This window comes from Anomaloglossus baeobatrachus, chromosome 2 (assembly GCF_048569485.1).
Source record: "Anomaloglossus baeobatrachus isolate aAnoBae1 chromosome 2, aAnoBae1.hap1, whole genome shotgun sequence".
NCBI lineage: Eukaryota > Metazoa > Chordata > Amphibia > Anura > Aromobatidae > Anomaloglossus > Anomaloglossus baeobatrachus.
In genome coordinates this window covers 670,308,023-670,324,821 of record NC_134354.1, presented here as the reverse complement: position 1 = coordinate 670,324,821, position 16,799 = coordinate 670,308,023, and the positions used below count along the sequence as shown (strand labels likewise).

At 43.6% G+C, this 16,799-nt stretch overlaps 1 protein-coding gene across 3 annotated transcripts in view; it reads left to right on the top strand.

The window, feature by feature from the left end:
• Nucleotides 1–16,799, top strand: part of POU6F1 (POU class 6 homeobox 1) — a 164,845-nt gene that overhangs the window by 89,343 nt on the left and 58,703 nt on the right. For 2 of the 3 annotated variants that reach the window (XM_075337128.1, XM_075337129.1), the window contains 2 exons: nt 9,193–9,443; nt 12,409–12,537. In XM_075337128.1, coding sequence (XP_075193243.1) covers nt 9,193–9,443; nt 12,409–12,537 — 380 coding nt within the window. The remainder of the gene's footprint in view (nt 1–9,192; nt 9,444–12,408; nt 12,538–16,799) is intronic. The other variant, XM_075337130.1, reaches the window with a different exon arrangement.

Sequence of the window (16,799 nt, the reverse complement as noted above, 5' to 3'; positions counted from 1 at the left end):
CCGCTCCTCCATCAAGGATCTTAAGATGGGTCGTCATTTCATCTTCCAACAAGACAGCGACCCAAAGCACACAGCCAAGAAAACCAAGGCCTGGTTCAAGAGGGAAAAAATCAAGGTGTTGCAGTGGCCTAGTCAGTCTCCTGACCTTAACCCAATTGAAAACTTGTGGAAGGAGCTCAAGATTAAAGTCCACATGAGACACCCAAAGAACCTAGATAACTTGGAGAAGATCTGCATGGAGGAGTGGACCAAGATAACTCCAGAGACCTGTGCCGGCCTGATCAGGTCTTATAAAAGACGATTATTAGCTGTAATTGCAAACAAGGGTTATTCCACAAAATATTAAACCTAGGGGTTGAATAATAATTGACCCACACTTTTATGTTGAAAATGTATTAAAATTTAACTGAGCAACATAACTTGTTGGTTTGTAAGATTTATGCATCTGTTAATAAATCCTGCTCTTGTTTGAAGTTTGCAGGCTCTAACTTATTTGCATCTTATCAAACCTGCTAAATCTGCAGGGGGTTGAATACTACTTGTAGGCACTGTATATATGTGTATGTATATACAGTCAGGGCCAGAAATATTTGGACAGTAACACAAGTTTTGTTATTTTAGCTGTTTACAAAAACATGTTCAGAAATACAATTATATATATAATATGGGCTGAAAGTGCACACTCCCAGCTGCAATATGAGAGTTTTCACATCCAAATCGGAGAAAGGGTTTAGGAATCATAGCTCTGTAATGCATAGCCTCCTCTTTTTCAAGGGACCAAAAGTAATTGGACAAGGGACTCTAAGGGCTGCAATTAACTCTGAAGGCGACTCCTTCGTTAACCTGTAATCAATGAAGTAGTTAAAAGGTCTGGGGTTGATTACAGGTGTGTGGTTTTGCATTTGGAAGCTGTTGCTGTGACCAGACAACATGCGGTCTAAGGAACTCTCAATTGAGGTGAAGCAGAACATCCTGAGGCTGAAAAAAAAGTAAAAATCCATCAGAGAGATAGCAGACATGCTTGGAGTAGCAAAATCAACAGTCGGGTACATTCTGAGAAAAAAGGAATTGACTGGTGAGCTTGTGAACTCAAAACGGCCTGGGCGTCCACGGATGACAACAGTGGTGGATGATCGCCGCATACTTTCTTTGGTGAAGAAGAACCCGTTCACAACATCAACTGAAGTCCAGAACACTCTCAGTGAAGTAGGTGTATCTGTCTCTAAGTCAACAGTAAAGAGAAGACTCCATGAAAGTAAATACAAAGGGTTCACATCTAGATGCAAACCATTCATCAATTCCAAAAATAGACAGGCCAGAGTTAAATTTGCTGAAAAACACCTCATGAAGCCAGCTCAGTTCTGGAAAAGTATTCTATGGACAGATGAGACAAAGATCAACCTGTACCAGAATGATGGGAAGAAAAAAGTTTGGAGAAGAAAGGGAACGGCACATGATCCAAGGCACACCACATCCTCTGTAAAACATGGTGGAGGCAACGTGATGGCATGGGCATGCATGGCTTTCAATGGCACTGGGTCACTTGTGTTTATTGATGACATAACAGCAGACAAGAGTAGCCGGATGAATTCTGAAGTGTACCGGGATATACTTTCAGCCCAGATTCAGCCAAATGCCGCAAAGTTGATCGGACGGCGCTTCATAGTACAGATGGACAATGACCCCAAGCATACAGCCAAAGCTACCCAGGAGTTCATGAGTGCAAAAAAGTGGAACATTCTGCAATGGCCAAGTCAATCACCAGATCTTAACCCAATTGAGCATGCATTTCACTTGCTCAAATCCAGACTTAAGACGGAAAGACCCACAAACAAGCAAGACCTGAAGGCTGCGGCTGTAAAGGCCTGGCAAAGCATTAAGAAGGAGGAAACCCAGCGTTTGGTGATGTCCATGGGTTCCAGACTTAAGGCAGTGATTGCCTCCAAAGGATTCGCAACAAAATATTGAAAATAAAAATATTTTGTTTGGGTTTGGTTTATTTGTCCAATTACTTTTGACCTCCTAAAATGTGGAGTGTTTGTAAAGAAATGTGTACAATTCCTACAATTTCTATCAGATATTTTTGTTCAAACCTTCAAACTAAACGTTACAATCTGCACTTGAATTCTGTTGTAGAGGTTTCATTTCAAATCCAATGTGGTGGCATGCAGAGCCCAACTCGCGAAAATTGTGTCACTGTCCAAATATTTCTGGACCTAACTGTGTGTATATATATATATATATATATATATATATATATATATATATATATATATATATATATATAATATATATAATTATTGGCACAAAAATAGAAAATCAACACTTGTTTTTGCTCCCATTTTTTATGGGCCGAATTCAAAGATCCAGGACTTTTTCTATGTATGCAAAAGGCCTTTTTTTCTGAAATATTGATCACTAGTTTGTCTAAAATTGTGTTAGTGAGCACTTCTCCTTTATCTAAATCCTATAAAGGAATACGGGTTGCCCTCCCCGCTATTATGCAGTAATGTTCCTCATCCTGTACTAATATTCCCCATCCTGTGTGCCATCCAGGTATATATGTCCCCCGATCTTGTATATATGTCCCACCTTCCTGGGCCCATCCTGGTATATATGTCTCCTATCCTGGACCCATCCAGGTATATATGTCCCTCATCCTGGGTTCATTCTGGTATATACTGTATGTCTCCTATCCTTGTATATATATTCTCTATCCTGCGTCGATCCAGGCATATGTGTTACCCATCCTGGTATTTATGTTCTAAATCATGCTACATACATATGTCCCCCATTTTGGACCCCTTCCTGTATCGCCCCCTTTCTGCCGCTGTTCAATAAAGCATAAAAAACAAACATCCTACTTTGCTTACTCTGCTCCCACGGCGTCCCCTTCTATAGCCTGTGCAGGAGCTTACATCAGTGTGCACTCCCCCAGTCACAGGTATGCATATGTCAGCTGCCGGCCTCTGATTGGCTTCCGGAATGTATTGCTGTGCAGTGACTCAACAGGTCTCTGCGCCACAATACACTTTAGCTGAATTTTCATCCTTGGAAGTAGGAACTGGGGTCGGTAGCCCCCCCTGCAGCACGAATTTGGGGTAGCGGTCACGATCTCTGCGATCACAATCATTACGCCCTTGTGTGTGTGTGTATGTATATTTAATTTATATTATACACACAGATATACACAGATACTATATGCTGTATATATGTACACGCATACAAACACATACATAATATATACACATATATACACACACACTATATACTGAATATGTTCACACACACACACACACACACACACACACACACACACATGTGTGTATATATATATATATATATATATATATATATATATATATATATATATATATATCTCTACATATGCAGCATATAGTGTGTGTGTGTGTATGTGTATAATATAAAATCTTGCCAGGTACTGTTTCCTCGTTTGATAAGGTCCCAGGAAGTGTCATGGAGGTGTCAGTCATGATGAGAACGAGGGGAACATGGGCTACTGGCTGCTTCCTGTCCCCGGTGTCTGTACACTGCTGTGCTGTCAGACAGCCCCTCACACCTCCCTCTCAACTTCTGAGCCGACACCGTCGGGAAAAAGTGCCCCGGCACTACAGAGGATGTACGTTGGTACGTTGCACCAATGTACATCCTCTATACACTACATGGAGGGGATGCAGGAGTAGGGGGCTCCCTTTGTGAATATGGGCTCTGTGCAATTATTCAGTCTCCATTTCCTCCCCCCCAATGTCGGCTCTGGGAGCATCCAATACAAATTCCATAATATTTGATGGGAAGAATTGTGCACCATGCAAAGTTATTCTTCTCATTATAGTGCACTATGTATCTTTGATGATTAATGTTATTATTGAACAACTACAATGCTTGAAACCTAAATTTTAGAAAGTAAAAGTGAGGTTCTGTCTTTCTATGAGAATATCTGTGTGCAGATTTATTCGGCAACCAATAGTGTGCAGAATTATTATGCAATTAAATAAAGCACTTAAATTTTATTTTGATCTTTTACAGTGAGAATAATACCCAAACTCAAAATGTACAAAAATAAATTTCTGACATTTCAAAGAGAATAACAGTGACCAATATAGCCTCATTTCTTTTCAATAACAGTCATAAGCCTTCTTTCTATCCATGGAGTCTGTCACTTTCTTGAGGATCAACATTTTGGGCAGCACCAACCAAAACCTCCCAGACACTGTTCAGAGAGGTGACTCTTTTTCCTATACCATAAAGCTGCCATTGAAGAAGGCTCCACAAGTAATTAGTGGGTGACTTATTAGTGGGGCGTTATTTACCCAGGAGTAGTCATCCTACTAATCCTTTTATCCTTTATCCTTTTAGTAACATGATTTGCAAGAGCGTTGTCATTGCTACGTATGTGCAGATCTCTGCCTAAATAAGAGTTCACAATGAGGCAAGATGGCACAGCCAGGGGCGTAACTACAATCAGTGCAGTGGTTGCAATCCCACTGGAATCTAAAACCCGCTTTACACGCTGCAATGTATCTTACAATGTGTCGGCGGGGTCACGTCGAAAGTGACGCACATCCGCCATTGTAAGTACATTGCAGTGTGTGACAGGTACGTGCGATTGAACGTTAAAACGTTCATCGCATACACATTGTACCTGTCTCTAGAATTGCACGTTAGATTGTTCATCGTACCCGGGATATCACACATCGCAGTGTGCGACACTCCGGGAACGATGAACAGATCTTATCAGCGTCCTGCGGCTCCCGGCCCACAATGCAGAAGGAAGGAGGTGGGCGGGATGTTTACGTCCCGCTTAGCTCCACCCCTCCGCTTCTATTGGCTGGCTGCCGTGTGACGTCGCTGTGACGCCGACCGTCACTCCCACTCCAGGAAGTGGAAGTTCGCCGCCCACATCGAGGTCGTATGGACGGGTAAGTACATGTGACGGGGGTTACTCGTATGTGCGGCACGTTCAACAAATTGAACGTGCCACACATACGATGGGGGCGTTGCAAATCGCATACGATATCGTATGCGAAATTGCAACGTGTAAAGCAGGCTTTAGAGACGCCAAAATTCCCTTTGGCCCATAAGAAAAGACCAAGATAAGATTTACAATAATTAGGGTCTCCGTTGGAGCGTTTGCTATCGGGCCCATTAGCTTCAAGTTATGCCACTGGAGACAGCCAGCCATGAGAGACGGTGTTAGCCACTTGCTCACTAGACATCCGGTCTTGCAAAATTGCTCTTATTTATTACTTAGACCTCACTCACAGGAGCATATTAGTCGGATGATTGCAATGTGAGAAAAAACAAGACTCACCAATGCAAGTCTACAAAAAAAAAAATGGATGGCACATAGACCATTCATATGCCGTCTGTTTTTTTGTAATTAATTCATTTCTATTCTGTAGCATAGAACACTGTAAATGGTCTTGCAATTTATTGTAGAATAATAGCTGCTGAGAAAAAAAATGCATTGCATACAGATGGGATACGGATGTCATACAGATGCTAGGCAATAAAAAAAAATTGCACACTCATATTGCAGTCGCATGACATGCAATACCAAACGGATTTAATCGTCCTACACTGCTGGATGAAAATCGGTCAGATTTTTTTTATATGCTCATGTGACCTCGGCCTTAATGGTACTTTACACTCTGCGATATCGGTACTGATATCGCTAGCGAGTGTACCCGCCCCCGTCGGTTGTGCGTCACGGGCAAATCGCTGCCCGTGGCGCACAACATCGCTAAAACCCGTCACACGGACTTACCTTCCCTACGAAATCGCTCTGTCCGGCGATCCGCCTCCTTTCTAAGGGGGCGGTTCGTGCGACGTCACATGGCAGCTGTCCAATAGCAGAGGAGGGGCGGAGATGAGCGGCTGGAACATGCCGCCCACCTCCTTCCTTCCTCATTGCTGGTAGACGCAGGTAAGGAGATGTTCGTCGTTCCTGTGGTGTCACACATAGCGATGTGTGCTGCCGCAGGAACGACTAACAACATTGTACCTGCAGCAACAACGATATTTGGAAAAGGAGCGACGTGTCAACGAGCAACGATTTTTCACATTTTTGTGCTTGTTGATCGTCGCTCCTTGGTGTCACACGCTGCAATGTCGCTAACGGCGCTGGATGAGCGTCACTAACGACGTGACCCCGACGATATATTGTTAGCGATGTCGCAGCGTGTAAAGCACCCTTTACACTCACAGAGGCTTTGATAACATGACTAGTTGGGCGATTAGGATATATGCGCACTAACCGTTTTTCATGGCATTTTTGCACGTTTTTTGGGTGCGCTTTTGGGCTCCAAATTGCATGACTTTGCTTCCCCAGCAAAGTCTATGAACACCACTTTTTTTTTTTTTTAGCTGCATTTTGTCAATTCTTTCCTGCGTTTTACTGCGTTTTTTACCCATGCAATGCATTAGAAAAACGCAGCAAAACGAAGTGATCAAAAACGCAGCAAAATGCAGCCAATAATGCACCGAAATGTGCTAAAAACACATGCGATTTTCCGCTGCGTTTTTGTGCGGTTTTTGCTGCCAAAAACGCAGCGTTTTGAGAAGTGCAAAAACGTTATAGTGTGCACATAGTCTTAAGGGGGCTTTAGACGCAGCGACATCGCTGGTGATGTCGCTGGTGAAAGCACCCACCCCTGTCGGTTGTGCGTCATGGGCAAATCGCTGCCCGTGGCGCACAACATCGTTAGGACCCGTCACACGGGACTTACCTGCCTAGGTACGTCGTTGTGGCCGGTGAACCGCCTCCTTTCTAAGGGGGCGGTTTGTGCGGCGTCACTAAGCGGCCGCCCAATAGAAGCGGAGGGCCGGAGATGAGTGCGCGGAACATCCCACCGACCTCCTTCCTTCCTCATTCTGGGCCGCCGCAGGTAAGGTGAGGTTCCTCGTTCCTGCATTGTCACACGTAGCGATGTGTGCTGCCTCAGGACCGACGAACAACCTGCGTCCTGCAACAGCAACGATTTTATGAAAATGAACGACGTGTCAACGATAGGATGAGTATTTTTGATTGTTAAGGCCCGTTTCACACGTCAGTGAAAAACACTGACGTTTTTCACTGGCGTGTTAAACACGCACATGTCCCTCCGTGTGCCGTGAATCACGGCACACGTGGGTTGTCTAAGTGCAATCCGGGCTCCGTTCTCCGTGGCCCGTGATTGCACTTGGAGATTAACTCACCTGTGCGCGCTCCCGCTCTCCATGGTGCTGATCGCTCCCGCAGTGCAGCATCCGGCCGGCGCTGACCTCCGCAGCAGCTGCTTCCGGGTCGGCTGTGTCGTGCATCATGAATATGCGCGACAGTAATGAGCCGGCTCAGAAGCAGCAGGGAGGACGGGCTGCAGAGGACATCGCTGGAGCCGGGTGAGTAAAAATGATTTTTATTTTAAAAGCACGTTTTTTTCTGGCACGTGTTTCACGGACCACACCACTGCGTGGTCCGTGGGACATCAGTGATGCCAGAAAAAAATGTACATGTCTCCGTGCGGCAATCACGGACGCGCGGGTACGCCGCACGGAGTCACGTGCAGTGAAAAATCACTGATGTGTGAGCAGACCCATTCATTATAATGGGTCTGCATATGTTAGTGATTCTGGTACGTAGAAAAAAAAGCACAAACGTACCAGAATCACTGACGTGTGAAAGGGGCCTAACACTCACTCGGAGCTGTTACACACAACGACGTCGCTAACGACTGGGTAAAATAATGCCACCACAACTAGTCATAGAATGGTGTCCAGCACAGGAAGAAAGGCATTCTGCGGGTAAGATTTCCATGTGATTTTATTCCATGTGTACTTAGTATATACAAAGTGCATAACAGACAGCAGCTGAAAAAAATACGTCTTGCGATGCATTTCAACCGAATCACTCGGTCTTAAGCGGGCTTTACACGCTGTGACAATCGCTAGCATTTGCTGGTGATATCGAGCGCGATAGCACCCGCCCCCGTCGTACAGCCGATATGTGGTGATCGCTGCCGTAGCGAACATTATCGCTACGGCAGCGTCACGCGCACAAACCTGCTCTGCGACGTCACTCTGGCCGGCGATCCGCCTCCTTTCTAAGGGGGCGGTTCGTGCGACGTCACACGGCAGGCGTCCAATAGAAACAGAGGGGCGGAGATAAGCGGGACGTAACATCCCGCCCACCTCCTTTCTTCCGCATTGCCGGTGGAGGCAGGTAAGGAGATGTTCGTTGCTCCTGCGGTGTCACACACAGCGATGTGTGCTGCCGCAGGAACGAGGAACGACATCGCTAATAAGCAGAAAACGATTTTTTGTTTCAGGACGACTTCTCCGCGGCAAACTATTTTGACCGCTTTTGCGATCGTTTAAGGTCGCTCATAGGTGTCACACACTGTGATCTCGTTAATGAAGCCGGATGTGCGTCACAAACAACGTGACCCCGACGATAATTCATTAACGATATCGTAGCGTGTAAAGCCAACTTAAGTCCATGGAATAAAATCACATGGAAATCTTACCCAGAGAATGCCTTTCTTCCTGTGCTAGACACCATTCTTTGATTGTTTGAGGCTGCCTTGGTTTTGGTCCGTGACGCGGTGAAGAGGCGAGGAGATCTGAAGTGGGTGAGCTGAATGTTCTATTATTTATTCCCACAACTAGTCGCCAACTAATTAGGATATCGGCAGCGGAGTTATATTTTTATATATATATATATATATATATATATATATATATATATATATATATATATATATATATATATATATATATATATATATATATATATATAAAAAATATATATATATATAAATATATAAAATAATTATTATTTTTTTTTTAATATGCAGTAATTTGTAAGAAAATAAAATGTCTTGTCTTATTAAGAAGGGTATACAAGGGTATGCAATAAATACATGTTGGTGGTTTGGGAGTCTGGAAATACTGTCAGGTTCCCTTTAATCCTGCTCTGTACATTTACAATGGCCCTTGGTTGTTATCGGGATAGTGTACATGACACCGTATATAATGGTGAACATTGTACAGCAAATTATAAGCAACATTTAGTAGAATTGTTTGTTTGTCTTGGATACATGTGATTTTTAGTCTTTTTCTTTTATAGTAACAAGTTCCTTCCTATAAAACTTGCAATTTTGTTACTGATTTTAATTTCATATGTTTTTCCAGCAGCTTCAGTCCTGAATACTGCCCTACAAACCCCCATCCAGGCAGCCCCCGCCCTCCAGACTCTTTATCAGGCTCAGCCAGCGGTCCAGGCCCAAGCTGCGCTGCAAGCCACTGTACAGCCACAGGCTGCACTGCAAGTCCCAACAACAATACAGGCCCAAACAGCCATGATGTCCAGCAATGTAGCCAAAGCAGATCCTCCAACACATCTTACTGTCCAGCCTGCAAGTTTCACTTTCAATCCAGCTATTGTAAGTATGTAAATTATGAAATTCTAAATATGAGACCTCTGCCACCTGCTTTCCTAATTTAAAAGATGCACCATGAACTAATATAATTGCAATAATTTTCAAGCAGGAGATAAAAACAATTTATTAAAACATATAGATTTTTTTTATATTCATATAATTGGAAATTAAGAAAAAACTGGTCCCTATAGTTCTACTGATCCACCTTCATTGCCGATAGAGAGAAAGGCCTTGTGTTAAAACAAATTACTTCCTGACTAGAGACGGGCGAACCTGCAGATGTTTGGGTTCGGTGGGTTAAAAAAAAAAAGTTTGGTTCGGGACTGGACTTGAACTCCAACATCTGCTCGGATGCCAAATTCTATATAAGTCTATGGGGACCCTAACATTGGGTTGTAAAATGGTGGTAAAAAGGGCTAGGGGATTAGGGCAGAACAGTTATACTTACAGAGTCTCCTTCATGGATGTCACACTGCTTACTGACTCTCATTAACTCTCATACATATTCACTGCTTCCCCCACCCACCATCAGTCTCGGTGTCCGTGATTGGTTTCAGTCAGACTTCTTCCCAACCCAATGTGACACCGTCTGTGACTGGTTGGAATCACACACACTGTGTGCGTCCCTACAGTGGTGTAAAAATAAAAAAAAAATATATGGTGTAAGGTCCCCCCATATTGTGATACCCAGTGCATATAAAGCAGATTGCTATGGAATGCAGATCTCAGCCATGTGCTTATTTTGGCTATGTATCAAAATAAGAGGGTATTCTCAGGCTGGGAGGCCCATGGTTATTTGGCCCACCCAGGCTAAAATTATCATCCCGAAACCTCCCAGAATTGTCGCATCCACTAGATGTGACAATTCCAGCACTTTACCCGGCTCATCTCGCTTGCCCTGGTGCGGTGCAATTGAAGTAATATAAGGAGTTAATGACAGCTAACAGCTGCCGCTAAGCCTTAGATTAGTAATACCTAAGGGTCTATGAGACCCCCCCCTTAATTTCTTTTCACTGACAGGATTATTATTATTATTATTATTATTATTATTATTTATTATTAAAGCGCCATTTATTCTATGGCTCTTAATAAACATAAACACCGAAAAAATCCTTTATTTGAAATAAAATACTAAAAACCCTCCGTCTTTCTCCAATTTATTAACCCACCAAATACTCAGATCCGACGTAATCCACACGAGGATGATGCATTTTTGATGCATTTTTTTGCCAGAAGATGCAGATTTGGTGCTGTAATTTAAGGTATAAATTTTAGCACCAATTCTGCATCTCTTGGCAAAAACAAACACAATTTAGGTGCAGTTTTCTGCCAGGAGATGCAGATTTGAAGCAGAAATGTCTGCACCTGTTTTCTGCACCAAATTTGCATCTTCTGGCAGAAAACTGCACTAAAACTGATTGTGATTTTCTGCCAGGAGATATAGATTTGGTGCTGGAATTTCTGCACCAAATTTCTGCACCAAATCTGCATCTCCTGGCAAAAAAACACATAAACATCGCATTAGAACGGCATCGCGTTTAGATGCATTTTTTTGCCAGAAGATGCAGATTTGATGTGTAAATCCCGCACCGAATCTGCATCTCTTGACAAAAAGAAAACCATTTTCTGCCAAGAGACGCAGGTCTCATTGAACTGAATGAGTTCAGCTGAGGTGAGGTCACTGAGTTCAATGGGATCATCTGAGGGGAGTTTACCTGTGATCACAGGTGCGGTAGCATGGGAATCTCCAGCTGTGGCTGCAGGTAAACTCAGTGAGGTCACTGCTCACAGCTGCGGCTCAGTCAGTGTCTGCCGTAAGCTGCAGTGGGCGGTCATTTTCTATAATGTGCTTGCACTCTGCAACTTCAGTATGCAGCAGAGCTGGGAACGTCGTGAGACTTTGTGTGGATTACGTCAGACCTGGGTGTTTGGTGGTTTAATTAATTGGAGAAAGAGGGTGTTTGTTTTTTTTTTTGTATTTTATTTCAAATAAAGGATTTTTTCGGTGTTTGTGTTTATTTCTTTTCACTTACAGGATTAGTAATGGGGTGGTATTATAGAACCCTACTCATTACTAATCTAGGGCTTGGTGGCAACTGTGAGCTGTCGTTAACCCCTTATATTACCCAATTGCCACCGAACCAGGGCAATCGGGATGAAGCAGGTAAAGTGACGGAATTGTCACATCTAATGGATGTGACAATTATGCGTAGCTTCGGGTTGATATTTTTAGCCTGGATGGCCCAATAACTATGCGCCTCCCCGGTCTGAAAATACCAGCTCCTAGCTGTCGGCATGATCATAGCTAAGCATCAAAATCGGGGGTACCGCACACCGTTTTCTTAAAATAATTTTATTTTATATAATTTTAAAAAAGCTACATAGGGCCAGTGTTCGAGGTTTGTGATGGACCCGAAACTTTACAGTTCGGGTTCGCCCATCACTATCCTGGTTCCAAGTATGAATATTGTCCCTGGACCAACAACCTATCTCCAGTATCCCGTGGTCCTTAAAGAGGTCTCATGACAGACATTCATGAAATATCTGTGGGTCCCTCCTCAGAGACAGCGCGTAGATCTAGATTAGAGGTCCCCCAATTCCCTGTTACCATGTTAGAACTGATGGTATGGACCCAGTGACCAGTGGTGACAAAATTGGCCACTATGCTAGATTTCCCAGTTTATGTAGGATCTTTTTGACGCTTGCCCACATGGAATGCTTATCTTATCTAGCAAACTGAAATACTGTTTTCAAGAGCACGCAAAGCAATTGGCCAGTTTGTTTGAGCACACTTGTAGCACCACATAAATTATTACAAATCACACTGTGCAGAACCAAATGACCAATTCAATAACTTTCCATCCACCTTTGTCTTCTTTCCCATACTAAAGAAATATTTATTAATTTTGTCCTTTTTTTTTTTTTTTTTTTTTAAATCTTGTTGTCTTTTCTTCTTTTACTTTTCTAGATCAGTGCTGCATCTATAGGAGGGCAAACCCAGCTGCTGAACTCCCTGGCTGCTGCTCCTATTATTGCTAATGCTATCCCTGGTGTACAGGGCATCACTAGCCAGATTATAACCAATGCTCAAGGCCAGGCAAGTACTACAGTGACTTTACTTTTCAGATTCATGTATTTGAATTTACATGTAAAACTTTGCAGGGAACATGTCATATGAAATATAAACCTTTAACCGCAAATATGTGTTTAATCTGCAGGTTAATAACATTTTGAAGCTACTCAGCCACCAAAGTGAGACCCTGTCTGAGAGGAAATTAACTTTATTGCTCCTGGCCTAGGGCTTTTATAGTGGCGCAGCAGGCACGACTTAAGTCATCGCTCAGTGCATAGTGAGCGGCGGTTGTAAACATGCCCCGGTATTTACTGACAGCTGCTTCAATGTATTAGAGCTGAGCCGTCTGTCAGTCAGTGCTGGGACTGTGCTTACAGCTGCCGCTCACTATGTACTGAGCGGTGACTGAAGCTGCGTCTGCCATGCCTCTATGACTGAAAGCTGGAAGTTGCTGGGTGGAATAAAGATAATGTCCTCCTGGTAGCCAGCATTGCAGTGCTGTAGCTGTACAGCCTCAAAATGCTAGTATCCTGCAGATTAACCCACTATATCTGCAGGTTATTAGTGATTTTCAAAATGACAGGTTCCATTTAAGACGATTCTTTTAAAGGCTGGCGTCACACTGGTGTTTGACTCGCACAAGTGCAATGTGAAAAAATCTTACATTGTACTCAGCCCATTGTTAATCAGTCAGGCAGCTCATATCTGTGAGTTTTTCCCCGGCCCTAATCGAACTAAGGAAAAGTATTGCAGCATGCTGCAATTGTCAATGAGTCTCGGTTCACTCGCACTGATACAAGTCTATGGGTGCATGTGAAATATTGGACTGCACTTGGATAACATCCAAGTGTAGTGAAATATACACACAGACCGACAATGGAGGAGATGGAGAGATTACTCTCTCCCTCTTCTCTGCAGCTGTGATCCGATCTCAAGATCACAGCAGAGCCTAAGCCGAGGGTCATTAATATATCGCATCTTTGGCTCTTGCATCCAATGCTATATGCAAGTGTGACACCAGCCTAATACAGTGAATGGCATTTTATTACCGTATATGCCGGCGTATAAGACGACTGGGCGTATAAGACGACCCCCAACTTCTGCCCTAAAAATATAGAATTTGGGATATACTCACTGTATAAGACTACCCCCGTTCAGTATGCTTCAGTATGCTAAGAGCAGGGGGCCGCACTGTGTGAGGAGGTGTTTTTTTTACTGTCCAGTATAACCAATAGGATTAGTGCAGGGGCCAGCATGTAAGCTCTTCATTAATGTCCCTGCATGGATGCGAGGGGAATCTGGCGTTACTGCACTAATCCTATTGGTTATACTGGACAGTGAAAAAAAAAACACCTCCTCACACAGTGCGGCCCCCTGCTATATATACGCTATATATCCGCTGTATATGCTGTATGATATACCAGTACGGGGCCGGGCTGTGTATCGCGTTTCCATAACGACGAGGCAGGAACTTCCCTGCTAGAGCGCTGACGTCAAGGCAGAGCTGCTTGCCTCTGATTGGCCAGCGCTCTGCCATTCAGCAGCGGTGACAGGAAGTTCCTCCCTCGTCGCTATGGAGGCAGAATCCAAGCGTGGACGGAGTGGAGCGGCGCACTACAGCACCCAGGTGTATATCCGGCGTATAAGACGACCCCCCACTGTAGCCATTATTTTAAGGGGGTAAAAAGTCGTCTTATACGCCAGTATATACGGTACTATATTTTTTGGCTATGAAACAACACACTTTTTAGCATGAAAAATTCTTGACTAGTTTTTGCATTTTATAATCTGGAGGCGGCTTCCCTTGTGATTCAGAAGAGCGCTCTTTAGCGACCTTCATGATCGCTGTGAGAACAGTGCATAGTCTTCACTATGCTGCACATCCTGAAGCAGCAGAGCGCACCAATGATCACTGCAGCAGAAGGAACTTCTAGTACAGGGGTGGGCAATTAATTTTCCCATGGGGCCGCATGAGAAATTGGGATTGGTTTAGAGGGCCGGACTAATATAATTACCTCAGTTCTACCCAATATACTACATCACTACACCCCCTCCATATACTACACCTGTAATAAACTACATCACTACACCCCCCATATACTACACCTGTATTATACTACATCACTACACCCCCTCCATATACTACACCTGTATTATACTACATCACTACACCCCCTCCATATACTACACCTGTAATAAACTACATCACTACACCCCCCATATACTAGACCTGTATTATACTACATCACTACACCCCCTCCATATACTACACCTGTAATAAACTACACCACTACACCCCCCATATACTACATCACTACACCCCCTCCATATACTACACCTGTAATAAACTACATCACTACACCCCCCATATACTACACCTGTATTATACTACATCACTACACCCCCTCCATATACTACACCTGTAATAAACTACATCACTACACCCCTATATACTATACCTGTATTATACTACACTCCCTCCATATACCTGTAATATACTACACCCCCATATACACCTGTATTATACTACACCACTATATAATACACCTCCGATATACTACATCATTACACCCCATATACTACACCTGTAATATACTACACCTCAATATAGCACACCTGTAATATACTACACCTCCATATAGTACACCTGTAATATACTACACCTCAATATAGCACACCTGTAATATACTACACCTCCATATAGCACACCTGTAATATACTACATCACTACACCCCTATATAGCACACCTGTAATATACTACACCTCCATATAGCACACCTGTAATATACACCTCCATATAGCACACCTGTAATATACTACACCTCCATATAGCACACCTGTAATATACTACAACTCCATATAGTACACCTGTAATATACTACATCACTACACCCCTATATACACCTGTAATATACTACATCACTACACCCCTATATACACCTGTAATATACTACACCTCAATATAGCACACCTGTAATATACTACACCTCCATATAGCACACCTGTAATATACTACATCACTACACCCCTATATAGCACACCTGTAATATACTACACCTCCATATAGCACACCTGTAATATACTACACCTCAATATAGCACACCTGTAATATACTACACCTCAATATAGCACACCTGTAATATACTACACCTCCATATAGCACACCTGTAATATACTACACCTCCATATAGCACACCTGTAATATACTACATCACTACACCCCTATATAGCACACCTGTAATATACTACACCTCCATATAGCACACCTGTAATATACTACATCACTACACCCCTATATAGCACACCTGTAATATACTACACCTCCATATAGCACACCTGTAATATACTACATCACTACACCCCTATATAGCACACCTGTAATATACTACACCCCTATATAGCACACCTGTAATATACTACACCCCTATATAGCACACCTGTAATATACTACACCTCCATATAGCACACCTGTAATATACTACACCTCCATATAGCACACCTGTAATATACTACACCTCCATATAGCACACCTGTAATATACTACATCACTATACCCCCATATACTACACCACTATATACACCTCCATATAGCACACCTGTAATATACTACACCTGCACCCCCATATCACACACACTACACCCCATACAGCCTGCACCCCCATATCACACACACTACACCCCCATATGTCACACACCCTGCCCACATATCTCACCCTGCCTGTACCCCCAACTTACCCCTCTCAAACACTCTGCACCCCTTCACATCCTTTTGTCAGTCTGCAGCCCTCATATGCCACTCACCCTGCAGCCCCCCTCCCCCTCATGTCCCCTCTTTTCTTATTACCAGTCATCATGTGTCCACATCTCCTTCAGCATTCAGCATGTCTTGCTTTCTCCCCGGCAATCCTGTCTCCTCCCACACAGTCACATGGGCGTGACATCATCGCAGGTCCTGGAAGATGAATTATTCCGTCTGCTCTGCTGTGCTGCTCCTTCTCCTGCACTGACTGTGCGGACCTGCACAGGATCTCTCCCTACTCGGCATGCTGCAGCCCGGCTCCACTGCACCGGCTGAAGACGGGCGGGCCGGTCACAGAGAGCAGGCGGGCCGGATGTGGCCCGCGGGCCGCCCGTTGCCCAGATACCATGATAGTTCTGTCATCAGTCACACGCCCAGGAAACTATGGGGAAAAACATAAATGTCTACCTGGTACTAAACTATTCATGCAGAGAAGTACTTACAGAAGCTGTTTACCTGCATAACTGTTTTATTCCCTCCCTATAG